We start from the raw sequence: 27,935 nt of genomic DNA on the forward strand, positions 1-27,935 counted from the left end.
CAGGTGACAGGCAGGCGAGGCAGGGGCTGGTGACTGGGCTCAGGAATGCTGGACTGCAGGGCACTATGTCTCTGTTTGCACGGAGTTTGGCACCAATAATGTGAGCTTGCCCAGGGCTGAGGATTCTCAGGTTGCCCAAGGAGGGGGTTTTGGAAACAGATGCAAAACATGATCATCCAATATCCTGCCAGGAACAGAAACACCGAACTATGAGCGAGGCACGGAAATGGGATAATGCAGGAACAGAACACGCGACTTCACAACCGATACCATGTACCACGTGGACTTCAGGATGGGGAGGACTTTTCTGGTCACGCCCAGGCGATCCCCCCCGGGGCCTTTTAAGAAGTCAGGAGCACATAACACAAGGGGAGACCCACACCACAGCTCTGATGATGGGGACGGACTCTCAAGCTCCCCCCCCCCCCTAATGATCCAGAAAGCAAAAATTAGCCCAAGGATGGAGAAAGAGAACTATTAGAGCGTCATGATGACTTTGAGGTCAAGCACCTTGGCTGCTCCTTTCTCCCCTGCAGGGATGACAGTAGGTGCTCAACGAACAAGAACAAACGCAAGGACAGCATGGACAGGGACGGAAGTGAGGGATTGGCCGGATGATCCAAAGGCCCTAGATGCTGCTCCCCACCTGAGCCCCCCCCCCCCAAGCGGAGCAGGGCTGGCCCATTGTCCTGCCACCACCTCCTGGAAGCACAAGGCCCCCATCACGTGGATGCCCAAGCACCCAGCGCCCACTAGGGGTGTTGGAGTTCAGGGGGACGTGCTTCCTTCGCGATGTCACCGTGCACGACCCTTTCCAAGTCCGGAGTGGCCGCCCCCCCCCTGAGCCCTGAGCTCTTGAGCCCTGCGGGGGGGTGGGGGGAGGCCTCTCGGTGCGGCCCCCACGGCGCCCGGGGACCCGAGGATGGGGCGGTGCAGGGGGGCGCGATTCAGAAGCAGGCGGGGGGGGGCGGGGGGCCCCGGGGCGCGGGGGGACGTGCGCTCTGCTGTGCCCGACCGCGGGGTGCGCGTCCGGCGGGGCTGCGGGGCTGCGGGGCTGCGGGGCTGCGGGGCGGCGGCGGGGCTGCGGGGCTGCGGGGCTGCGGGGCGGCGGGGCTGCGGGGCTGCGGGGCTGCGGGGCTGCGGGGCGGCGGGGCTGCGGGGCGGCGGGGCTGCGGGGCTGCGGGGCGGGCGCTCCTGCAGAGGGAGCTGTGCGCCTGGCCCGCCGCACGCACGGCGCCGCCCGCTCCCTCTTGCCGCCGCCGCCGCCGCTGGGCCCGCCCGCCGGGGAGGGGCTCCCGGGCTCGCCGGCAGCGGCTTCCTGCTTCCAGCACGTCCTCGCCGCCCGCGCCGCCGGTCGGGTCGTGGGAGCCGTGGCCGAGAGCCGCCGCCGCCGCCGCCGCCCCTGCCTGCAGCCCGCAGCCCGCAGCCCGCGCCCCGCGCCCCGCGCCCCCCGCCCCGGCCATGCTGTCCTTCCAGTACCCCGACGTGTACCGCGACGAGACCGCCGTGAGTACCCCCAGCCCGCGCCCGCCCCCGCCCCCGCAGGTGCCGCCCGCAGCCCCGCGCCCCCGCGCCCCCCGCCCCCCGCGCGCCCCTCCCGCCCCTCCCCCTCGGCCTTTGTTTGCAAAAAAACGGGCCGGGGGCGCTGCCGGCCGACCCTGCAGCCGCCGCAGGGCCGCCTCCTCCTCCTCCTCCCCCCCCAACCCCCCCCAATCAATGGGGTCAAGGGCACCCGGCCAGGGAGGAAGGGGCGGTCTGCGGGTGGGGGGGCCGCTCGCGTCCCGGCTCTCGGACCCGAGGAGGCTCCTGCTGGACCGCGGTGGGGGGAGAAAGTGCGCGCGCGCGCTGGGGGCGGCGGATGAGGATGGCCCCGAAAAACAAAAGCAAACTTTTTAAACTTCCGCATTGAAAATCCTTAACGGGTGGAAGTTCATTCATTCGATTTTAGAAGGCGCGTGGCGCCGCCTGCCCGGCCCCAGGCCCGGGGTCGCCGGGGTCGCCGGGGGCGCGGGGGGCGCCCTGGATGCGCCCGGGATGCGCAGACCCAGCACGGAGCCGCCACCCCGAGGGTTGCACGGCCCACCCAAGTTTTCCCACAGTGGAAAAGGAGTTGAAGCAGGGCGAGAGGAGGCCCTTGGGAAGAAGGGAGAGGGGATGGCCTTTTTTTTTTTTTTTTGGGGGGGGGGGGGGGAGGAGTTTGTTTTTGCTTAGTGGAGGGGTTAGCCGTCATTTACATAAGCTGTAGATGAGCTCAGGGTAACTGTTGAGATCTAGTGGGTGGAAATCTGGGCAAACACCCTGTGTGTGTGTGTGTGTGTGTGTGTGTGTAAAAATTAATTTGGCATCTTAGGAACTGGAGTGAATCCAAGCGTTGTGGGCATGATTCTCTTAGGAATAGCCAAATTTCTCAGATTCCTTAAAATAGAATCAGGATTTAAAAAAAAAAAATGTTTGCATCTATACATCGAGTTTTTTTTTTTTTTTTTTTTTCCCCCCCTTGCTTACTCTGACCCGTGTATGCCAGCCAGGAAGTGTGTACTTGACAGCAGCATTTCACTTGGGGTTACAAGGTGCTGAGGCCTTAGAGTAAAGGACATGTTGTTTCAAGTTAAGACTTCCAAGTGGCACTGTGCATTCCTGGTTTCTGTGACCAGTGGCCATCTGGTCACCATGTTCTCTCAGTCTCTTCAGCTGCTCGCTTATTAAATTTACTCTAACGGCCCAAGAAGCTCTATTCCTGTGTTTCCTTTGTGTATGGGAGTAAACTGATCCTGCTGGAGTGGAAAAGTGGGGGGGGGGGGGGCAGACCAAGTAAGAGGACCTGAGTGCTAGTTCTGGTTTTGTTACTCAGTCGCTGGATGCCACCAGGGAGATCATGTACCTGTTATAGGTCTTCTTTCTCATATATGAAATATTAGTGCCGGCTGGGCTAGCCACAGGGCCTGGGACTTACGTTTGCAGTAAGAATATCACCATTCATTTATTCACATGACAGTCTAGCCCTGCAGTGTGCCAGACTTTAGTAATCGGAAGACATGTGAATATCTCAGTTGGGTTCTTCAGGATCTTTGAGTTTTCAGGATAGATAAAAATAGAAAGAACTGTCTACTCCGTGGCTTGATAAGTGTCCCTTTAGGTTTGTGTTGTTTTTAGTAGGGATTGCTTCTTGCCTGGTTTTTCCCCGTTTGGGTTACCAAAATCCTGCAGTTTTAGAAAGGGTTAAGTGAGGATTTTATAAAGACACCAAAAAGATTATGAACAATGAACTCAGAATGGTAATGAACAATTAACTCGAAAGGCACCATGGATTTTAATACTCTCCAGTTTCTTCTCACCAGAGAACTCATGAAAACCCTAAGCCTCAGTGGCCAAGGGGATGTAGCTCTGGTCCAGCTTGGACCCTGCTGTGGATCCCAGGGTGTACTTATCCCAGCCCTGAGAGCCTGCATGGGGTATCTTCTCCCTCTGACAGAGTCCTGATTACTAAGCCTTAGGCTAGACTTACGCATTTACTCAAACTGTAGCCTTAATTTCTTGCACGGGTTTGTCTCTCTCTCCACCAGGTGCTAGAGAGGGCTGCGGCTCTCTGTCACTGGAACATCTCTCAGCCATATATCACCAGGTGGTCTTCTGCAGAGCCATGGGGTTGGAGTATGCAACCGTTTTTGCTGGATTTCTGCCCTAATGAGCAGAAATTTGGAAACCACGCCACTGCCAGTGTAATGCCATTGTCCATCTCCCCGGTGTGTTGCTGTCAGGAAATTCAGGCCTGCTACAGGGGTTAGAAGAGTGTGTAGGGTGAGTGGAGAACACAGAGGAGAATGGGATTAATTTCCATCAGGGGGAAGAGATCATATGTGAATTGAGCTTGGAAGTTGGCCAGTTGGATAAGGTAGAAAGGACATTCCTGGCTATGTGACTAAAATAAATCATAGTTATGTAGGGCTGGACAGTTGTGGACTTGCACTTGTTTGTAGGATGGCAGGAAGGCCATTGTGACCATCCATGGGTGGATAAGCTCAAATCGGGCCCGGAAAGGGGAAAAAAAAAAAAAAAAGGCAGGGAGGGGGGAGGTCATATTTGATGGGTCTGCCCGCTGTGTGTAGGACTCTGCAATTTATCCTGCAATCAGCAGGTAAGCTATTGAATAGCACAAGTAAAATATTGAATAGTAACAGTGCCTTATGAGGGCTCTATTTTTAAAGTCTTTTGGGGAGGTGAGGAATGACTGGCAAGCTTAGATCAGATCAGATCGACACTGCACCGCTGGAGTTCCGGGGATGTGGCTAGAAGACCACCCCACATTGTAGGGGATGGTCTTGTAGAAGATGAAGTAGTGGGGCAGAGGAGGAGGGTGGTGGCGCTTGGCTCCTGGGAGTGTCCTGGAGAGAATCCGTTTCCTACCCCACTTAAAAATGTCTGCTGAATAACTGACCTCAATCTGCTAGAGATGGTCATGCTGGTACCAGGAAAATTGGGGTTGTTTCCTCAGAGGTGAACACCGTTCAGGAGGCACCAGCGGGTTCTGAGTCAGGGTCCAGGTGTGGACCTGCCAGTTTACACCTGGCCGGGTTCATTAGCACAAGGTTGAGCCCACAGGCTTGGGCTCGTAGAGGGTCACAGTTCTGCTTATTAACCCTCTGATCTCAGTTTCCTCACCTGGAAAATGAGTTCGAAAGAGCCTCCCAGTGAGATAGGGGGGCTGAAATCTGGGGCTGACATCTGCTTAGTTCACAGTGGTCTCCAAGTGAATGGTAAATTGTTGGCCTTTACTCTTGCTGACCCTGCGAAGTGCATTCCATAATCTGTAAAAAAAAAAAAAAAAAAAAGGAAGATCATCCACCTTCTTACAAGGTGACTTTAAAACACTAGGGGCAACCGTGTGGATATTCAGCAGATGTTCACCGCTTTGGGTCTAGTCTTAGGCAAAAGTGGCATGATTTCCTATTAATGTTTTCTGCTTTCTGACGACAAGTTTATGGATACGTCTGAGTTTTAGTAACATCATAATCGAGGAACATTTTTAAAGCGTCCGGTGTATCATCTCCAAGGACTATTTGGGGAAAAGCCGTCGGCGGTTTGCTTTCCGTCCCAGCCCTGGTTTTGAACTCGGTGTGGCCCTGGGCATGTTGCCGTCCTGTGCCTGCCCTCACGCTCCGCTCCTGCAAACGTTGGATTGCAAGATCCTTTGCAACGTTAAAATTTTTCTGATTTCTTATTGTCAGAGGAAAAAAGGTGGTTATTTTAAGCATATTCAAAACCACTCCGAGGTGTGTAAAATGTGAAAGCCTTGCAGGGAAGCAGAAAAGATAAAAAGTCTTCGTTCAGTGGGAACAATCAGCAACAATTGAGAGAGGTTTTTCTGTAAAGGGTGGAAATTGGGAATTTTGTGAAAACTCATCCGGAGAGATTCTGGTCCGGTGTTTACATCCCTTGCATCTGTCAGTTGTTTAATGAGAAGGGTTTCTGAGCTCTCTGCCTTAACTGCCCGTTATTCCAGGTATGCATTCCTCCAGGTGTTCTCTCACCTGGCACCTGACGGGGTGCAAGGAGAGCCTGGGGTTTTCCGCACCAGGAGATTCTTCTCACCTGGCCAGCAGCCACCTGGAACTGTGACCAGCGGTAGAAACAGCAGCTTTTCCTTTTCCGGGAGGCGGTTTGCCTGCGTTAGGGAAGAGCCCTTACCTTCTGACATCATAGAGCAAAGAGACAGGTTAAAAATTCATCTGAGCTCCTGGTATTGTTCCCATAGACCTTCTCTGAGAAGCTGTAACTGGAATGTTGGAGTCGTTCAGAGAGGTTTACTGGAAAGATGTTGGCCATGTGGTTTCAGTTGGATTTATCAGGATAGTAGGAAATCGGAGAGGAAGTTTCCTAAGGGTTTGGTCACCTGGGTGGGGGGGGGGGGGTGACTCCCAGCCACTCCAGGGGCCTCGCTCAGTTTCTGAGGCCAGGCCCAGGATTTGGGCTTCTCAGAAGCCTGGAGGCGTTTCTGATGGTCCCTTCGATGGGGAGCTCCTGAAGACTTCCCCTCAGCCCAACCCTACCCACACTAAGCAGTTGTCTTTTTTTCAAATATCAGGCTAGTCTGAATGGGTGATGCCTTTGTGCCTCTTTTTTTTGGTAAGCATTTCATAACAATACACAAAAGGGAAGAAAGGCCTCGGTTTTAGAAATCTTCTTGTGCTTAAGTCAGCTTCTTTTTAGCTGATATGAACTGGAACCATTATACTGCACGTTGGTAACTTGCTTTTTGGCAGTTTAGACTTAAAGGCAAAACCTATTGTATTATATACGTAGGGAGATTTTCTAATCATTAGCAAGCTTAGTGGGAACAGAAAATAAGCCACTAAGCACGTGTGTGATAGTTGCTTCACAAACATGCCCTTCTTGGTCTCGGCTGCATTGTGTGATTCTGTGCTTTGCCACTGACCACACATTTTCAAGTTTCTTTAGCACAGCAGCAGGCCTTTGTTTTGTGTTGTACAGACAGAGCAATTCCCTATTCTGACCTTTCATCTTTCTTCCCTCTCCAGCTAAAACATTCTTTTCATGACGGGTGGCTTGACACCTTTGAGAACCTGCCAGCTTTGGTTCATGTGGTAATTTGGGCAGACACATTGCCAGTGAGCCAATTGGGGTATTTTTGCCTGTCCTTCTCCTGTTTTTCTCTATTACATTCAGGAATTACTAATTTACTTGAGGGTGGGGGAGGTTAGACACTAATTGTCCAATACCGCATTTTGTCTTTTTGCAGGTACAGGATTATCATGGACATAAAATTTATGACCCTTATGCTTGGCTTGAAGACCCAGACAGCGAGCAGACAAAGGTAATCGGGGCTCATAAGTTAAAGATAAGATGGTCTCAGTTCCTTGCAGCAAACCCTAGACACCGGTAGCTATGACTTTTCCTTCCTGGTATCTTCCCGTGTTTTCTGAATGTACGTGTTGGTGCTACCACTTTTTGTCGAATGATTCATGGGAGAAAGATGAAAGCATTTTAGTCCTGGAGAAAATAAAGAACATGTTTGCAGTAATGTTTATGGTGACACTGATGAACCAGGTATTTGAAATGAAAATATGAGAAAGAAAGAAGACTGATTTTTATCAAGTAAAAATGAGAACTTAATGTGAAGGAAAGATTGCCTTAAACATTTTTTCTGAAGGAAAAAGAAATCCTATAAAGTTGGCCCTTGAACAACCTGGGGGCTAGGAGCATTGACCCCTCATGCAGCTGAAAATCCAAGTATAACTTTTGACTCTGAAAAGTAAACTACTACCAGTCTGTTGACCAGAAACCATACTAATAACATGAGCAGTCAACAGACATTTTATATGTTCTATGTATTGTATTTTGTATTCTTGAAGGAAGCTAGAGAAAAGAAAATGGTACTAAGAGAATCACAAGGAAGAGAAAATACTCTTTTATGGTCCTGTACCATAAAAAACTCATATATTAAGTGGACCCACAGTTCAAACCTGTGTTGTTCAAGGGTCAACTTTATATTGAACAAATATCAGGTCTTGAAAACTGAGTGCTGGTCTTGGATTACTTATTGATTTTAATGCAGCAACAACAAAAACAAACACCAAATTGTAAATATAAGAACACTCTTACATTTCATGGAAATAAGGGGGTAAGGGGAAGAACTTTCTGTTCTATCCAAAAAATACAAGCTTTCCTATTGCTTTGGAGAAACACATAGTGTTTCTTTAAAAAGATTTATTTATTTTAGAGAGGAAGAGTGCATGAGTTGGGGGAGGGATGGAGGGAGAGGGAGAGAGACAATCCTCAAGCAGACTCCCCTCTGAGTGTGGAGCCCAATGAGGGGCTTGATCTCAGGACACTGAGATCTTGACCTGAGCTACTTAACTGGCTGAGCTACCCAGGTGCCCCCAAACATAGAGTATTTTGAGCTGAAATCTCTTCATTAATGAAGTTGCCCCTGAGTGCTGTCTCCTACAGATATTCTGTTCTCCTTGGCGTGCCCGAGACTTGTCAGATGGGACTCATCCCTACATATACTGTTTGTGGTAAATAAGTTTGGGCGAGGGGATCATGTTTCTCCAATCCATCTCAAGTTCCTTGACTCCTATTTATAATCATATATACATATTACTTAGTACATGGGAATATGTATACTATTTCTAATATGCTCCCTCTTCCAGAAATTTATGTGAGCTTCTTCACAATCCCAGAGTATATTTCTCATTTTTTGAAAAGCACTGTTAAATACACCCCGGGTGGTTTTCCAGGCCAGCCTCCAAAAAGCCTGGGTCTTAGCTCCTCCTGTGTCTTGTGGTGCCTTGCCACCATAAATACAGTTCAGAACTGAACTCAGATTCCCAAGGCAGTTCACATTTGCCAGGAAAGTGCTCCCTTCTGATGTGGACCTGGTTAGCGGGGTTGGGATTCGCCCCTTGCCCATCGCCACCCCCTGGTTGGTCTGTGGGGGAACAGATTCCACCACCTTCTCATCCTTGGGAAAGAGCTTGCTGAGGAAAGGAATGGACCAAAGGGCTTAGCCAGGCCTGATGCTCTGTGAAAGAGGAGAAAGTCAAGGCAGGAAGAGATGGTTCCTACTGAGTAAATCCCACATCGTCTCTTTCTTCCTCCTTGGTGCCCGTGCACCAGTACCTGCTTTCCTTTCTGCCCCCCTCTCCCATTCTTCCTAACATGCCTGTCCTTTTTTGCTCGCTACAGAAGCTCTTGCCTTTTGTCTTTGATGTAAGCACATCACCACTTTGAGGTTTTTCCTAATGGTTTTCCCTAATGCTTATAATCCTTCTTGCTTACCTTTCCTGACTCCTTTCAAGAAAGACAAAGGTGGGTAAGAATGACTGGTGTTTGGGTTTTCATGTAGCGTTGGTTATAGAGATGAATGGGTAGCTATTCCAAAATGAGAAACAGATGATGAGCTTTAGAAGAGGGTGATGGCTCTAGCTCTGCAGTGAAGGCTAGGAGGCACGGGGAGCAGATGTGGGGCTGCCTCCACACCTCGACCCTGCCACAGATGACTTGATCACTCAGCATTGGCTTGAGCTGAGACCGGGATTGAGCCTGAAAATGGAGAGTCACAGGCAGCTGCATGACTTACAGTGGATGGGAAGCACCAGGGAAGGGAGCGAATGTCCTGTGCATCTCTTAGAAAACTGTCCCCAAGAACTGCCTCTGTGATGATCACTTTGAGGTATTGGGTACAACCTGGATTTCTTCAAGTTTTGCTGGTGATTGAGGGATTTGGCAATGTCAGAATGACCCAGTTTTGGTTTGTATGTTGATGAACATAGTCTTTGCTGTTCCTTAATTGATACTAGCTGCTCCCATGGTTGACACGCCACTTATTAGTAGATGAAACCTTGCTAGTGATCTTATAGTCCACGTTTGATAGAAGCTAATGAGTATACGCTATTATTTCCATGGAATACATTTATTGGATGCTGACTGTGTGGCAGGCACTTCATTGGTAGCTTTGTATGCCCTATATCATTTAATTCTCAAAGCCTAAGATCTTTTTATAGTCCCCATTTTACAGATGAAGAAATTGAGTTACTGAATGATTAAGTAACATGGCCAAGGTCATTCAGCTAGTCAGCGTGGAGCCAGGAGTGGCGTCCAGGTACCCCAGGTGGTTATCAACCTTATATTAAAATAATAATTTAAAAAGACTGAGCATTACAGCTTTGGGAATGCAAGGTGTAGGAATATATTCATGCCTGTGCTTGCCATGGGACTTTGTGGTCCTTCTGCGAGGACCATGGGCTGACCCCCGTGCCCAGGCTGACCTGTGCAGACAGCTTTGCTCAGGTGTCAGAGGGGCTTTGCAGCTTTTGCCTCCCCTCTGCAGTCTTCCTACACACCCTTCTCACTCCTCTCTAAACAGGTTTGGTATTGACAAAGGCTAGTATACCATCCGGTTTCTGAGGAGTTAAATTTTGGTCTCAGACTGAAAAGGTAGGGTGAGCTTTTCCAGTGAGCAGAAGAGCAGCATGATCATTTTCTGCTCATAGCTATACACACACGCACAAAGATGTATTAGTCATACCTTGGTGTAAAGAAAGAAGAGTATCGTCACAGAGCCTCCAAAACAAAGAAAAAGCTGCTTTTCAATAAAAACCAGTCAGAAGCGGAGGAACATTTGTAGCTCTTTTATACTAAAATCTGAAATGCTATCAGTAGGTCTTTGATTTAATCTAGTATTTAATATGAGTTGCCCATTTTTGACAGTACCTGGCATTTAAGGCTTTATCCTTTATAACAGAATAGTCGAGCAGATCTGTAGCTTAAAAAACGCTCAAAATCCAGGGTAGGAGGGCGTTGAATCTAGATGGATCCTTTCAAGCTGTCAAGGCCCATGTAATCCCATTTTATAGCAAATGTTCCAGATTGTAGAAGATCCTGCACAACTCACTTGATTCTCTGAAGTAAATCCAACCTTGATATGAATACTTGAGGAAAAATATAAAGAGGAATAAAGAAGAAACACGCCAGGGCTGCCCAGTAGATATATAATACCAGCTGCATATATAATTCCAATTTTTCTAGTAGCCACATTTTAAAAAGTAAAAGGAAACAGCTGGAATTAATTATATAGTACTATATTTTATGTAATCAGTATTTTTCAAAGTATTTCTATAGGTAATCAATATAAAATAATATTAAAATATTTTCCCTTTTTTTTGAGGGATTTACACTTCCAGCACATATCAGTTCAGAGCAGTCCCACTTCAGGTGCTCAGCAGTCACATGTGGCTAGGGCTATGTACTGGACAGTGTAGGTATATGGGCCAATCTTTCCTGTGTATAAAACATAAATACATGTTAGTAGATTTCAAAGAAAGCAGAATTTATCACAGGAATTAAAGAAGAGTTTAATATTAGTATAGAAATGGATTAAATAAAGCTATATAATTATCCCAATTAATATCAAAAAGAAATTAAAGAACCTCTAGAAATAAAGTAGGAATAACAATGCTTTATCAAGATGACATCGCATTCAAAACAACAGCTGAAACATTAGGCTGAAATGTCTCCATCACTACCATTTTTATGTGTTTACAGAGCTTTGACCAGTGTAATAAAACATGAACCAAAATCTGGGGTAAAGAAAATTATCATTAACTGTAAATTATATGATCATGTGTCTAGAAAACCTAAGGGAAACAAATGAAAACTTATTAGAGTTAATGATTCAGCAGAGTGAATATGTACAAAACAAATATAAAACTGTTAGCCCTCATATATCATTAATAATGAGAAATTAATCCATCTGATAGCAACAAAAAGCTAACAGTTGGGAATGCAAAAGAGATTTCACGCCTCCTGGGAGGGTAATAATGCCACTTTGGAAATACAGAGATCTCGAAAAGGGTGTTATTTCCAATAGTGAAAAATTTCCAACAGTGGTGTAATGTTTGCAGAGAATATGTTGAATCTGCTCCGTGAAGTCGCAGATACATCTGTTAAAATGTTGGGCTGTAAAGATTGCTCAGTAACCTGAAGACTCGCCTGTGATAGAGTATCAAGTGGGAGAAGGATGCAGGATTCCAGTGCCCCAAACGATTACAACTTTAAAAGTGACCTTTGTGGAAAACGATTGTGGGGGATCCATACGGAAAGAGGAACTCCGCAACAAAGACCAGATAAAGGGAAAGCTCTGGGTTAAAAGCAGGGACCTAGGTATGACTCTGGAAGCTTCTGAACCATAGTGAAATCTCTCCGGGGTCAGTGGACCACCAGGGTCACCTTGGACGTTTTCAGCATGCGGTGCTAGAGAGGGGAGGTTTGCAGTCCTAAAGAATGATTTGAGGACTAAATAGGCAGGTCCCAACAGGCAGGCAGCTCCTCCTCCCCTTTCAACAGGCGTTTTTCCAGCGTGTCCCACGCAGATCGTGGGAGGCGTTTCGGAGCTGTCTCTGCGCCCCAGGATTTTCACACGGAGGTCACCTTGAGCCTCCAGTCTGATCACCAGGCTCGTCCAGCCACTGACATCAGTGTGCATGTGGCTGGCATCCTTGTCTTTAACTTTCTAAATTTCCCAAATTCCCTTCTCATTTCTGGTGGCAAACCAGCAAACCCTGTACCCCCACACTCAGCCGTACCTAAAAAGGTCACAAAAGTGACCCCTTTCTTCCTCTCCGCTGGTGTCCCGGCCCCTTGAGGGGGGTGCCCTGCTCAGAGGTTATTTCAGGTCTCATCAAGGCCCAAGGCCCTGTCTTCCTCTGCCTCCCATCTTCTGTCACCACTCCCAGGAACGTGGCCCATCAGTGGACACCAACCTCCACAGGAGGGCAGCCGTGGCCCACTTGTCAAATCCAGAAACTTCCCGCCCCTGGGTTCCTCCCTGCGCACGTGGACCACGTGTCGGGTGAGGGGGGTGGTTGTGGACACCAGTGGGTGTCCAGATAGAAGCAGTGTCCTTCTCAACTCTTGCCTCTCTTGGTCTTACTGGGCTTTTTGTGACTCCCAGCTTCTTAGTTACAGATTCCAGAAGTTGTTACTGAGTTACTGAAGGGGAGATGCAGAGAAAAAGAATCTCCATCTTTCCAGGGGTAGCTACTTCATTGTAACTACTTGTCAGATCTGACTTTCACAGAAACTGTGTCCTGGGACTTGGGTAGAGGAGTAACTAGTAGCAGATCAGCTGCATTTATGTAATGACTGATTTGTTTTCTACCCTCCCCTGCCCCCCCCCCCCCCCCAGGGAGCTGCCCCGGGCAAAATGAGAGTAACCACAGCTCCGTTTCCTGGGTGGATCCTGAGAGAAGAACCCTAGTAAGAACCAGCAACAAGGAAACAGAAGAGTTGCTTTTACTTATATTCACGCCTTCTGATAAAATGAAATAAAATTACCATCGTTTCAGAGAGGATCAAAGGACTAGACAACATTGGTCTCCCTTTCTAGGACATTATTTGCTCTTCCTTCCCATGTTGGGCTGAATAGTTAGAGCTAGTTCATCGCACCTGCTGCTAAGGGGCGACGAGAACTAGGAGGAGAGCAGGGTCCTTTAGTCTTTCCGAGTGAGAAACCTGGGCATGCCACCTTTCTCTTCCCTTGTCCTTGCACTATTTCCTTCCCAGGCAGGCACGATGTATTTTTTTTTTTTTTTTAAGATTTTATTTATTAATGAGAGACACAGAGAGAGAGAGAGAGAGACAGAGAGAGAGGAGAGGCAGAGACCCAGGCAGAGGGAGAAGCAGGCTCCATGCAGGGAGCCCGATGCGGGGCTCAATCCTGGGACCCCAGGATCACGCCCTGGGCCGAAAGCAGGCACTAAACCACTGAGCCAGCAAGAGGATGATCCCCAATTTAAATCTTTTTTTTTTTTTTTTTTTAAGATTTTATTTTTTTATTCATGAGAGACACAGAGACAAGCAGAGACACAGGCAGAGAGAGAAGGCGGCTCTATGCAGGGAGCCTGATGTGGGACTCGATCCCTGGACTCCAGGACCACACCCTGGGCCAAAGGCAGCTGCTTAACCACTGAGCCACCCAGGGATCCCCGATTTAATTCTTAAAGGACTTCTGGTCATCTCTCGGATATCGAAGTAGGCTAGAATTTCACTGTCGGTATTTTAATGTCACAGAGGTCAGTGAAGCACAAAGTTTAGGGAGGCCAACACCTGCTTTCAGCCATCCTTCCTACCTACTGTGAGGTCTCTTGTTTGTTTGCGTGTTTTCGTTTTCACTGTTAAAGGTTAACCCTAAAAGCTTGTAGTGTGGGGAGTTTCTGCTCTGTTCTGGTACCAGTCTGGCCTGGATCTCCCGAGACACTGTGCATTTCCTAGCATGGAACCAGAGCCAGCCTGGAGGAGAACTAGCGTGGAGCGAGGTGAGCAAGATTCATTTGTCCGGTGGCACTTCTGCGGCAGGCCACTGTGCCGTCAGGCTGCAGAGCGAACAGGATAGAAACTTGTTTCCAGGACTTTCAGTGCTGTGAAGGGGTAGTTCGGTGTCTCTGAGCCAAAAGATAGCAGATAAAGTTTACTGGAAATTAATTGAAAGTGTAAAAGACTGGTTTGAGTTTATGGTGTTCTTTGAATAGTTGAGGACAAACTGTGAATGTCCTCTTTGTGGGTCGTTCCTTCATCCCGTGAGCTTGTAGGCATTCCTCTTGTTACTTCTGTTGGGAGGCAGTGGGGGGGGGGGGCAGAGAATATTTGCCAAGTGAGGCTGGAAGTCAGAGCACACAAATCAAAGCTCTTATACTTCCGTTTTCTTGTGCTATGACCATGGCAGGCTACCTAGCCCAGATTCCTTCTATTCATCTATAAAATGAGTATAATCATAAGCAGTTCATCTGGCTTCCAAGGTTGTTTTGCTTTTTTTTTTTTTTTTTAAGATTCTATTTATTTATTCATGAGACACACACACACACACACAGAGAGAGAGAGAGAGAAAGAGAGAGAGAGGCAGAGGGAGAAGCAGGCTCCCCAGGTCATGCCATGAGCCAAAGGCAGATGCTCAACCTCTGAGCCACCCAGATGCCCCAGCTTCCAGGGTTTTAATGACATTTAACTCAGAAAATACGTGGAAGAAATCACTTTCCATACACAGCAGAGGTCTGCACCAAGATGGTGCAGTGTGGGGCACTGTTCCTTGAAGGTACTGAGGCTTCAGACTCTAGTGCTCCAAAGAGTCAGAATGTCTTTGGTCAGAATGTCAAACTTTGGTCAGAGTGTCAAACTTAAAGACTCTTCGTTTTCATCCAGCAGGATTTTCCTTTTGAAGCTTAGGTTTTTAAGATAGAGGTGCATGCATTCTGCTCATTGGTGGTTTTTCCATGGAACTGTGACTTCTAAGCGAGGTTTCAGTGTTCTGAGGCATCGACAGTTCACCAAGGGCAAAGGTGACTTTAAAGCTGTTTGGTATACCTCTTTTAATTGGGACCTTGTGATCTCCGCTGGCAAAGCTGGCCTGTAAAACACCCTTCCACCCATTCATTAATGTTTCGTGTAGGGACCTGGATTTGGAATTACTACTATGCCTTCCATTCTTGAGTGGAAACAGGAAGTGCTTTAGGTAAATATTTTACCACGTTACCTCAATTTCCAAGACTTGTAAGGTCTTAAATATCTCACTCCTTTCTTTGGAAGTGTTTACTCTTACCATAGTTTGTGTACATATGTCTTATAAATCCACAGTTGAAATATGTAATTAGAGAACAACTTCCTTTTGATCTGCGGGTGGGATAATCATCAAAAGTGTAAGGAAACAGGATGTATAGGTGGCTCAGTTGATTAAGCGTCTGACTCTTGATTTTGGTTCAGGTCATGATATCAGCATCGTGGGATCAAGCCTCATGTTGGGCTCTACCCTCAGCTTGGGGTTTTCTCTCTTTCTCTCTACCCTTTTGCCCCCTTCCTTAAAAAAAAAAAAAAAAAAAAAGATACGAGAAAGTTGCTGATACTAGACCATCCTCTTTTCTAAGTGCTGCTGGCTCTTTTTCTCGTGCTTTCTGTAACCAGGGTTTTGATGCAAAGCAGTAGAAATGGATTCTGGCCAACTTAGGGAATAGGGAATTTATGGCAAGGATGAGGACAGCTCTTGGGGTGGAGTGAAGAGCTAGGCTTGGAACAGGCAGGAACCAGATAGTTCTAGGGCTCCATGGCAGAAATTTCCACTTTTCACCCAGCACTGCTGATGGCATCAGTGATCTTCCTTCATTCAGCTGTCCATCCCTTGTTTAATGACTGTCCCAGGAGAGGGAATTTTGACTGGCCAAACTCCAAACGTGTGGTCAGTCATTCTTTGATCTGTGGCAATGAGATTTTGCTAAAAGCCACAGGGACCCTCTTTGGCTCCTGTAGTGTCGGGAAGCTACCTGGAGTTCCTGTCTGCTGAGAAGGGAGGACACTGGAGATGGAGAATGGATGCTGGCTTCCCCAGATGCCACAGGTTTGCTGGTTTCATCATCTCTTCCTTCTTCATATGTGTTTGGCCTCCCCCTCATTCCCTGTCTTTCCTCCCCTATCCTCCTTCTACCTGTGTCCCCACTGTGGCAAGCATTAGGTTAAATTGGGGGAAGGAACAGATACACTGTCATAAGCCAGCAGATGTGGCCCCTGTGGGCATGGAATTGACATGCTAGCACAGATGAACCAAAGATTTGGGGGTGGGCAAGCCACGTAACCTTTGAACTGCTAGAGATCAGTGCTGAAAGGAGGCTGAGCCCCATCTTGAGCAGAGGCTGGGATGCTAGCCCCCTGTGGGGAGGGGAAAGCTCCCTTTTAGAAAAGCAGATCCTAGACCACTGACAAAATGCTTTCAAGTACTTGAATACGTTTAACACTAATATCTTCCCTGTGGCCAGTTACATGGCTTTGGTCTTAATCATCCACAGTGTTCCCATGAGAAATGCTGATAGCATATATGGGGTGTTTGGGAGAGCCATGGGGAAAGAGCTAACAGCTAGAGAACTGAGATAACTCTGACTTCTCCGAGCCTCTCTTCCCCCGCCCCAAACTTAGGTACGTAAAATCCATCCACCAGCCCACACTGCCATGTCCAGGAAACAAAGCAGTTAGTTATAAAAATCACCATCCTTAGATGATTCCACTTGGTAAAATACAAGTGCCCAAGCTGTAGTTCTGGAGCATCCTGATTTCTGTAGAAACACTTCCCCACACAACTAAGGTCCAAAATGCTTGGGAAAACTGCCTTAGAACGAACACCTCTGATTTATATGGGGTCCACTTTCAAGGAGCCGAAGTTCTAGTAGATGCCTTGTTGTTGTTTATAGCATCTTTATAAAGTGGAGGGACAGTGTTTGTGGTTCTTTTGTCATTGGGAGAAGCGAAGGCATGTGTTAGAATAAAGATGCCTGGGACCCTCCTACATAACCCTGTACAGCACTGTGGCCATTTGAATCTACACGTGTTGAATCTACACGGCCATTCAACCATACACGTGTTTCTTGGGAGTTCCAGTTCTGCCTCTATAAATAGTTTTTAAAATCCCTACAGACACTACCCTGGTTCAGACATGCATTCCCACTGTGCTAGACATTCAGGAGCTTCTTAATTTGTCTCCCTTCTTCTAGAATTTTCTTTCTACCCTGTTCCCCCTAGCAATTAATGAGAACCCGTAGAGATCTTTGAACCTCTCTGTTCATGGGAAAGGCAATAGCTTAGGGTCATTTAATGAGCAGCTTCAGAGGTGGAAAGACAGGTTTGCATCTTTATGCCAGTTTCATCAGATGTGACATTGGTCATATCTTTTGATACTCTGAAAATTCAGACGTACAATTTGGAGAAAACTGTGTATGGTTGTGTGAAAATTAACTGATGATGTTTTTTTGAACCATGCAGCAAAATGGTAGACTCAAGTAAGTGCTTAATAAACACTTGCCATTCCAGTTATTATAGAGCACTTTATTTTTTATTTTTTATTTATTTATTTTTTTAGAGCACTTTAAATAGCACGGAAATGATCTACTTGATAATTTAGAGCGATCGGGGACGCATTCTTTTGTTGCAGTTAATTCTTGGGCTCTTTTCTTCATTCATGGTTATTGCCTTGTTCAAATCTTCTTTCTCTTTAGATCAATTTTGTCCTTTGTATTTCCTAGAAAGTTGTCCATATCCTCATGATTCTAAAATTTACCAGCATGGGGCTATCTGTAATGTTTCTCACATTATCGAATTTACCCTGTCTATGGCTGTATCTCTTTATCACTTCTAATTTTGTGTTTCCATACCATCTCTCCGCTTCTCTTGATTAGTTCAGCTGGAGCTTTGGTGGAATCTGTGGGATTTTTTTCTTTCTTTAAAAAAAGAAGCAGTTCGAGGATCTAAAAGTTATACTTTTTAATTTTCTGGTTCATTAATTTCTTCCTTTTTTTTCTTTTGTTACTTTAAAACTTTTTGATTGGAATATTTAATTTAATTTCCCTTTCTCATTTACTGATAAGACACCATTCGTGTAGATATGCCTTTTTTCAGGCTTTGCCAGCCAGGACTTGGGCAAGCTTCTGGTTGGTTCCTCTTGTGGGCTGCTCGTGTTCAGCTGACCTCACCTTGCTCAGCCGACTGCAGGACCCCTAGAAGAGCTATGTTAGGACTCCTGATTAGCGGGACCTGAAGCCCAGCTCATGCTGGCTCATCCAAAAAAGGAGCCGAGGGGCTCACGTACCTGGTGGTCAGGGTTCACGTGCCTTTATGCACAGCTCAATCCAGGAGTACACATGATGTTTCTGGACACCTGTCTCTCGTTGTCTCTTAGATCATCGGCTTTTCTCTGTTTTTCTGTTTTCTCTGAGTGTCCCATGTGGTAGGGAAAGATGGGCCTTGCCTCTCTAGGTTTTACTCAGACCTCATATCCCCAAATCTTGTAAGATGAGATAACTTCTGTCTTCCAGCGTTCATCTCTGTTACCGAAAAAGGAATCTGGTTGCTTTGCCTGGGTTCATGACTACCTTGTTGACTGTTGCCCGTAGAGAAGAATTGATGGGAAGACTCTGCTTATGACAATGAATAGGGTTCACTTACATAAAGGGTGTAGAAGGGAGTTAGTGTAGTTAGAATACAGACAGAGGTATCAATAACATCATCTATGACAGACGGTGGGCCGAGCTACTGGTGCCCAGAAATGGTAAAATCTGATGGAGACAGAGAGTGTAAGAGAGAGAGAGAGAGAGAGAGTAAACCACAAACTTCCTGAAAACATAACTGTCACTTTCCAGGCTCAGCCTTTTTATTCAGATGCAGAGCACCTGTGCCAGGCGTGCCTCATCCATCACGGTGTGATTGCTGTCCTTCGGGACTCGACACACCCAGGCACCAACAGTGTCCCCCAAGCTTGTTTCAGATCCACTGCTGAAATCAGTGCTGTGGGACCGGATCAGGTCAGCTACCCCGATGTGGGTGTGAGTCAAGAAACTTGCCCTTGCACCCAGCGTAAGCCTCATGCTTCGGGATGGTTTGCCTCACCCTGGATCAGTCCCTGGATCTGGGGGAGGGGTGCTGAGAGGGCCACCCTCCCCCCTGCTACTCTATCAGCGGGTCTTCTCAGAGGTACCAACAAGAAATAGGTATCACCTCCAAATGTTTTGCTGCATCTCATGCATTTCAATTCTAAATAGTCTTTTTCTTGTTTTCTAAATGTTCTTACTATAGTTCAGATTCCCTCATTGATCAAGTAGTTATTCAAGAGAGAATTAAATGCATTTAACGTCTTCGTGTTCAGGATTTTAGTTGGGTTTGGATTTGAGGTAACCTCTGTCCTTGTCAGGTTTCTGAGCCAAATGCTGTTAAAGTTGAGCTTTGAATGGACTCCCTGGTAGTGACCAGATTTGAGAACAAGCCTTGACTTTAAGGTCAAGCCATTTTGCACATACAGGACAGGCAGAGAAGGTGGACAGAGACCTCGCTGGGCTTCTGGAAAGCCCCACCTGCCCTGATAATCACGTGTAGCTGGAAGCTCAGTGTGAGCCTTCCTCCCCTGAGGGCAGATGGTCCCAGAGAGAAGAGATGGACCCACTCTGGGATTTTAATGTTAAAAGACAAGCCCAGTGGATTTGGGGCTCTCACCACTTGAATTCAATGTTTCTCCTCTTTGGGAACGAGTAATGGGTTTGTGGGGCCAGGAAGAGAAAGGCACCTCATTTAGTTGAGGTTAATGGCATTGTGGCTACAATCGTGACCAGAACCAGCTTTTCTTCTTGAGATTTAAGATTTCCTTTGTCGTCTGAGTTACTGTTAATTTTTATAAACGTTCAGTGAGTATTGGAAGAAATGGGGCCCTCGTCTTTTCCCCTCACTCTTGCTCTGTTTTTTGGGAGGGTATACATTCCTCTTATCAGTCTTGTAAGGTACATTATTCCATTCCTCTATGGAATGGAATTTCTAGACATGTTTCCTGAAGCAGCTGCCTCCAATTCTCTGTTTGGCTTCACCTGCCTTCAGTTTGCTGTGTGACTGTCCAGCCCTCCGGGCCTGGGTCCTATAGCATCAGGGATGAGCTTTGCCACCCCTTGGCTGCTTTTTTTTTTTTTTTTTCTAAGGGTATCCCTGTACTTGGAGAGTCGTTTCTGAATTCTGCTACACTCCCAGCAGGGAGAGGGAACCCACATATGCTTCTCCCTCTGGCCTCCCGGTGGACGGGGACCATGGTTTTCTGCAGGCCTTGCTCTGACACCAGCTGTTTTCTCCAGAAGCCCCTGAAAGTTGCTTTATTGGGGTCATTCATTTACATATATTTACACACACACACATCGTATATATATTTACACACACATAACGTGTGTGCATGTATAATTTGCAGCAGAAACTCCTCAAACTTTGTAGGATGTGCATAGGGCCATCCTTAATTTCTATTGTTTATTTGGGAAGAGTGGAGGTTGTTAGCCCAAGTCCGTTTCTGGTCGTCTTGACCCCAGCGTGCCCCACTCCGCCTCACCCCTGTCCCATCCTGGAAGTAGTTTCTCCTTTATTTTTTCTCCTACAGCACTTAACCTTTATCCCTGATCCATCTGTTTAATCTTACATTAATTGTGGCGTTCTCTATATATAGCTAGTTAACGAGTAACCACCTGTATGCTTCATTTTTCTCATATACGAATGGATTGTACTTACGAGAGGACTTGTTTCTGTGGATTAAAATACAGGGCCAGTGAGGACAATCTGAAAAAATTCTTTCTGAAGATGTTTAGGGTAAAGGAATCTCTCTCCAGCTTCCCACCTGAGTGACCCTTTGCCAGGGGGGCTTTTCATTTTTCTTTTCTTTCATTGTGGTGAGAACATTTCGGATGGGATCTGCCCTCTGACCAGAGTTTTGTGTGCACGGACAGTCCTATTAACTACAGGCACAGTGCAGTACAGCAGATCTCCAGAACTTTCTCATTGTGCATAACTGAAACATTGCTTTGCCGGTGGAGCTTTCCGATATTCAGAGCAAAGGGAGATGTCAGTAGGGTTTTTTAGTTTTACATCTGTTCGACGTGTGCAGATCCATCCGTAGTAATAAAGTCTAAACAGTTGATCTTCAGAGGCTCAGCTGCAGGCCTCATTAATGGGCTTCCAGATTCCAGTCACTTGACCAACACTCTGGAGTGTGACGGCGGACACTGAAGCTTCTGGAAGAACGAAGATGACTCCGATTCTCCTCACCCTGCTTGTCTATCATCATCTTTAATATCATGAGTTTTTTCCTCTCTCTTTCCTTGTTTTCTCCCTCTTCCCCTGATTTATTCTGATTTTTAGACCAAGAAGCCAGACTATGAACCCCTAAGTGACCAAGAAGGTATTTTCCTGATTAAGATATCAGAAGTCATATAGACAGTGTGTGGAGATCTAGATTTCGCGAAGCCCCATTACAGAAAATTTGCCACCCTCACCATGAAAAGGGTTTGCCCAAGTGTTAAAGATATGCATGAAAAGAGCACTTGAGCCTGAGGAATTTGAACACTGTTTGGTTTTATGTGTAGGTATTTGACTTGGAAAGGTACAGTCTTTAAATAGTGCTCTAGTTAGAGTAATTGGCTAACATCTGTGGCTGGGGTGGGGAAGGCTGGCGGTGACAAAATTGGTCACAATAATCCTTGAATTGTTTTATTATTTAGTGGCATTGCTAAAGTTTTAGGAACATTTGAAACGAGAAAGGCCAGAGCGCCTGCTCCGGTGTGAGCTGGAACCATGGTTGTGACTGTACCATGAGACATCTAACAGAAGCAGTGCGAGATGGAGAAGCAGTTGAAGAATACAGTTCCACCTTTCCAAAGAAAATGAACTGAGCCATCTCTCTCTCTTGGACCCACCGTGGTCCTACTAGAGCCCAGATGAAGCCTCCATCGGTCTCAGATGGACACCAGCTGGAAAGATAAGGGAAACAATCAATGCCTGTAGGCTGCCCTCTGCAGAGGCCCCTCCAGTGGAAGAAGAGTGCCAGCCAGGCCCCTCGGCATGCTGGGATCCCAGGGTGGGAGCCCCAGGTAGCCAGAATGTCCTGATGAGGCCCATCTGGGAAAGAGCCATCAAATCCACATGCTAATGTGCACTGTGCCCATTCCTCCCTGTCCCCGACCCCGACCCAATGCAGGGGTCGCTCATGCTCCTTGTAGAGACTGACCATTTCACTTGGCCTCGGCTCTCCCGGACCACTGGCCCACCTTCCGGACCTCTGCTTTTGCTCCCCTAGTCTGTTCTTCATCCAAAGCAAGAGTACTTTTTTTTTTTTTTCTAAAGGTAAACTGGGCATGTAACTATCTCCTTTCCCAATCTTAACTTGTTTTCACCTAGAGTCAAGATTCAGACTCGTAACTGCTCACCAGGTGCTACATACTCCACTCCTGCCCTGGTCTTCGCTCCTGTCACTCATTCCCAGCCTCACTGACCTCCCCACTGTCCTTCACGCCTGACCAGCCCCCACCTCCCCACCCCTCCCAGGGCCCTGGACCTGTTATTCCTTGTCTGGAGCAGTTCTCCTGTCTTTGCCTGGCTGCTCCCTCTCGCCTGGCAGACCTTCAGAACCTCCTCACAAGGGCCTTCCTGGCCACCCTCCCTGACATAAGTGTCCTTCTTCCCAGCGCTTCCCAGGTTCTGGGTGAATGACTAGATTTTAAATTTCCAAACCGATGTGGATTGATATTTTTGTAAAACGTAACAAAGATGTCGCAGTGATGTCACCTTGCTCATGGCACGTCCTCTCAGCCTCTGGACTCACCTCCCCCTGGGCGGCCAGAGAGCAGTTCGGGGCAAGCATGGGTTGTAGATGCTCCTGATTATCCTGCATGTGTCCTGAGGACCAACTGTCCTCTGTAACTCTCTGGCTTGTGTTCTGTGTCCCCCAGTAGAATGTTTGCTCCACAATGGTAGGGAGCTTGTCCTAGACTTGTCACCCCTCTTTCCACAGTGCGTACCAGGTTAAGTGCTTGCTGAAGTACCAGTCCCCTGAAGTGCCTGTGCAACCCTGCCTTGCCCAGGTGGGGGCACATCATAGGAGGCCCAGCTCCCTTCTCCCCCGATTGTCTACTTTTGCTCAGCGCACATCCAGAATCAGGCATGGAGCCGGCCTCAGTCCCTCCTACCGTGATAGGAATAGAGTAGAGTTGACCCTTGAACAGTGTAGGAGTTAGAGGTGCCCATGAGGTAGAAATTCCCTTACTCCCCCAAACTTGCCTGGTAGCCCACTGTTGACTGGGAGCCTTACAAATATGGTAAATGGTCGGTTAATGTTGCATGTTGTATGTATTTTGTATGTCGTATATATATTGTATACTGTATTCTTACAATAGAGCGAGCTAGAGAAAAGAAAATGTTATTAAGAAAATCATGAGGAAGAGAAAATTCACTTACAGAACTGTAAAAAAAAAAAAATCCACACATAAGTGGACCTACATGGTTCAAACCTGTGTTCAGGGATCAACCATAATTCCACTTCAGTGCTACTGCTAGGTCACTGTGTGACTTTCACAAAGTGACTTCAGTGCTGCATGCCCTCCATATCCGTGTCTGGAAAGTAGACGTGGCATTTCCTTCCGTCACGAAGTCAGGCAATGCTCTTGCGCACACTTCGTGATCTCCACAAGGCTGCCCCTGCATGGCTCGCAGCTGTACATCGAAGTTGTGACACAAAAACAGAAGCCCGTTTCCTCACTGACACTCTTTCTAATGAAGCACAGTGGAATCAGCAAATTTTTTCAATTAAGGACCACATATTAACTATTTTAGATGTTGTGAGCCATGTAGGTCTCTGTTAGGTTTTTGTTTTTTGTTTTCCGACTCTTTAAATATATAACTATTATTAGCTCAAGCGTCATAGGAAAGCAGGCCAGGGTGAAGGTTGCCAATCCCTAGCGATAGGCAGTTGGAAGTATATTTCTTTGGGACTCAAAGCATTTTATTTTCTGTTTGGGTGAAATAAGAAATATGACCCATTGCAATTTTATTTTTCTTGAATTGATCCTCTTGCGAAAAATGTTGTTCATCATTTTAGTCATACTTTCCATTCCTTCTCTCTTGTTTCCAAGCACATTTTGAATCTTAATGAATTTTAGAACAGCTTTCTCTCAACACAGAATCGTGGTTCTCCAGAGCACAGTTGGTGGTTGTGTAGGAGATGCCATTCGAAGACAGTTTTGAGTTAGAATGGGCCATGAGGCCTTAATGATCCATCCACAACTAGAGTCTGATAATAACACATTTTTGGCTGCCATTCAAAATCTATTATGTTCTTAATTTCTTGAAATTTTCTTCTGAGGACTTAATTGTTTGTAGACATTGGGTTAAGCCTTCAATTGAATTTAGAGCTGATGTATTTATTCTTGTTTGATTTCTTACTAGTCGCCAGACATGAATTATTCTGAGTCTAAGCTTTTCTAGGACCGGGAACTTAATAACTGCTTAGTTACAAATAGGGCATGCTTGGATACAGCTGATCTGTTGTAAAACCTGCCCCGCGCCCTGCCTTTGCCACCAGGGTCCCCTGACTTCCTGCAAACCGTCCCCTGCCCTTCTTGAAAACCATAGTTGTAGATATTCTTATTTAATGCCACCCATTCTCCAATCTTTAAAAAATATTCTTGTTTCAAATGTTAAAAAGGATCTCTGAAGTTGACAAGGTCGTGGGTTTTAGCAAGATGGTGTGGCCAAAACAAAATTGCTAATATCGTGCCAAGGTATTTATTCCTTTAACTCTGATGGTTTGGGGGATCCGAGGCTGCTGACTACGAAGAATGGAACCCTGGGTGATCTTAACACAGTAGAGTGTGCTTGTTAAGAGGATAGATTCAGGAGCCAGCTCTCCCACTTCCTCGCTGTATGATGTTGGGCAGCTGTTCATCTACTCCAAGACTCAGTTTTCCCATCTGTAACATGGGGCTAATAAGAGAACCTTCTGCATAAGGTTATTGTGAGTTCTAGATGAATTAATCGTACATAGTTAGTGCCACGTAAGGACTAGGTATTATTTATTGAGAGAAAAATACGCTTTCATGGATGCCTATCAGTGGATGACATTCCACATGGAAAATTATATATCTGACTTGCTCTGTCCATTTGAATTTTCTCTCTAGGCTTTCGTTGAGGCCCAGAACAAGATTACTGTGCCATTCCTTGAGCAGTGTCCTCTCAGGGGTTTATACAAAGAGAGAATGACTGAACTCTATGACTACCCCAAGTATAGTTGCCACTTCAAGAAAGGAAAACGGTATGTGAGGTTGCTTTTATTTAATTTTCGTTTTACTTTTCTAATTGGATGCTTTCTTAAATCTTGAAATACAAAGTCCCAATAACTTAGTTTATGAACTTAATCCATTAAGAAATCAATTCATTTCTGTGCTTGAGTATGGGAACAATATTTTTTGGTCCATTGGCCATATTCTCAAAATAACGATTAAGAAAGTTAGTGGAGGTATTTCCTAGCAAAACAAATCTAGATTGTAGGAAATTATTGTTGTCTTACGGCTAGTAATTGGTGAGCTAGGATGATTTGTAGACAGCAGTGGAGATTTGTTTGCCTCTAAAATACTCTTTGGCTTAAACTACTAGAAAAGCTTTTATTATATGGATTTCTCTCATCTAAGAATGAAAGTGGGCCAAGAGATGGCACCCATTAATTCACTTCTCTTGTTCTTCTCCCTTTCACACTGATATAAATATATTCTCTCGTTCCGTTTTTTTGTTTTTTTTTAAGTCTCTGTGGAACCATCAGCACAAATTTACTTGAGAATTTCTTAGATGCCCTCCTCCTTGTCTCTCTTTCACACACACACACACACACACACACACACACACACACACACACACACAAATCAGCAAAGTATGATCTATATGCCTAACCCTTCCCGCTGCTTGTTTTTGTAAATAAAATCGAAATGACACACAGACGTGTCCATTCATTTATAGATTATCTTAGCTGCTTTTGTACAACTATAGAATTGACAAGTAGCAACAGAGAATATTTGTTGTCTGGCCCAATGCAGAAGAGACTTGCTGACCCCGGCCCTAGCAGCCTGTCCAGGGAAGGATCATTTTATTTTAGAAAATCTGTTTTTTTTTCCTCCATTGAAAAAAGTTACTGTTTTATTTGATTATCAGTTTTAGTTCTAGCAAATGATGCAGTCTTTATTTGTCCCTGGTTAGCTAATATGCAGGATTACAGTAAATTATTTCAACACTTCAAGCAATTCAGATACCAAACTCTAGTTACAGGAAACTGGTGGGACCTTCCACCCTAGTCCCCATGTCTCTGGCATGGCCCGTTTTCAATTAGACATCTATGTTTTGTTTTTCTTTTTCTTTTTGCTTATGTGTATTTGATTGTACCCCACAAATGGAAAAGCCCACAGCTAAATAAAGACCATCTCTGTCCCCCAGGTATTTCTATTTTTACAATACAGGTTTGCAGAACCAACGAGTATTATATGTACAGGATTCCTTAGATGGTGAAGCCAGAGTGTTCCTCGACCCCAACCTACTCTCTGATGATGGTACGGTGGCGCTCCGAGGTGAGTGCTACACAGCTAAGCCCACAGGAGTCCCAGGGCCCTCACTCATGGCTCTAACTTTGGTGCAGTCACTTCACCTCTAAAACACCAGACAGGATGGACCATATTGTAGAACAGATGCACATCCAATATCAGGAAATCTAATTTTTGCACAGTATCTTTAGAATACATGAGTAGCCACATGTTCTGGTGGCCTGAAGCGGAGCTGGAGAATAATTCACACTGGACCCAAATTAGCTTCTAGGGCTTCTGAGATATTTAAGTATCATCATCATTGCTTCTAACATCCCTGAGACCTGTCTGTGTTTAGGGGAAAAAAAAATCTTATATAAGTAATTTAAGCTCTAGGAAGAATGAAGGATGTCCCAGCTATGAATATAGGACAGGAAGGAATATTTATGAGATCCCTTTCCTTGGTGAAAAGAAAGTGATCAGAGTTTTAAAATTTAGTTGTCAGTATTGTAGAATTTGAAGTAGAAAACCACAGTCTTGAAGAAATTAGTCAACTTGATACCTTGTTCCCTGAAGATGCAAGTTTAAAACCCAAATTGGTAAGTTTTGCCTATAGTTGGCTCTGTGTCTTCTAAATAACTCCACCCCCAAGATAACCTTCTTCACAGGCCATAAAGATTACCCTAGGTTTGTGCCATAAGCTCTAGTTCTAGGGAAGGATGTTGGCTCTTCTCTGGTTCTATGTTTTAATAATTGTGTACTCTGAGAATCATCTCTTGTTAGGATCCTAGATTTTAGTGGAGTTGGCTCAGCATCCCCCCGTAGCATCTTCTCTTTTATAGAGAAAGCACGATGAAGGCTCAGCCCTGTGGAGCTGAGCGATTAGAACACTCTAGTCCTGTAATCGAGTAGGTGGGAGTGAAAGGGCCCTGTTCCCACAGCACTGTGTGAAGACCCTTTTATAAAGCCACTCAGTCATTTAATGGTTCCTCCTCTCTCCTTCTCAAGTAGGCTGTGTGTGTATAAATAATGATCCTTTATGTAATTAGTGTTGAAAGTAATCAGTATTGAAAATACGATGCCAGCCAGCTAACTAAGAACATTCTTCTACAAATTTGAGCTTGCGGTTGTAAGCAAATGTAATACACTGGTTCTGTGCAGTAATATACCCTGTGTAGGCTGTCATTTAATTTTAACAAAGGTCTATCTTGTAACTTATCCAGAAGAACTTCATTATAAGAGGGTCTCTGAAAATCCATTTTAGGACCTTTTAAAGGAATGCCTGCCAAGTACGGGTCCTGATAGCTGAAAAGGAAAATTAGACATGGGACCTGACCTAGTCTTCAAATTTCCTGAAAATGGTATTATAGGGGAGTTACAGTATAAGTGAACATACAGATTCTTTTTTGATACCATATGATTTTTTTATACATTTCAAATGAACATTTTTATTTAAATTTTTTGTGAAATTTTTCTAATTATATATAAATAATTTATGTAGAGTAAGAAGTAATTTCTCCCTATCGCCTTCTAGAC

General features: G+C 45.8%; 1 protein-coding gene across 1 annotated transcript in view; it reads left to right on the forward strand.

Annotated features, from left to right (window-relative positions):
• Positions 1 to 1,173: 1,173 nt before the first annotated feature.
• Positions 1,174 to 27,935, forward strand: part of LOC121496374 (prolyl endopeptidase) — a 117,554-nt gene continuing 90,792 nt past the window's right edge. Inside the window, exons 1-4 of the mRNA XM_041764756.1 lie at positions 1,174 to 1,506; positions 6,758 to 6,832; positions 25,014 to 25,147; positions 26,317 to 26,447. Of these exons, the coding sequence (XP_041620690.1) occupies positions 1,462 to 1,506; positions 6,758 to 6,832; positions 25,014 to 25,147; positions 26,317 to 26,447 (385 nt within the window). The 5' untranslated portion in view covers positions 1,174 to 1,461. The remainder of the gene's footprint in view (positions 1,507 to 6,757; positions 6,833 to 25,013; positions 25,148 to 26,316; positions 26,448 to 27,935) is intronic.

This window comes from Vulpes lagopus, chromosome 1, assembly GCF_018345385.1.
Source record: "Vulpes lagopus strain Blue_001 chromosome 1, ASM1834538v1, whole genome shotgun sequence".
NCBI classification, from domain to species: Eukaryota; Metazoa; Chordata; class Mammalia; order Carnivora; family Canidae; genus Vulpes; species Vulpes lagopus.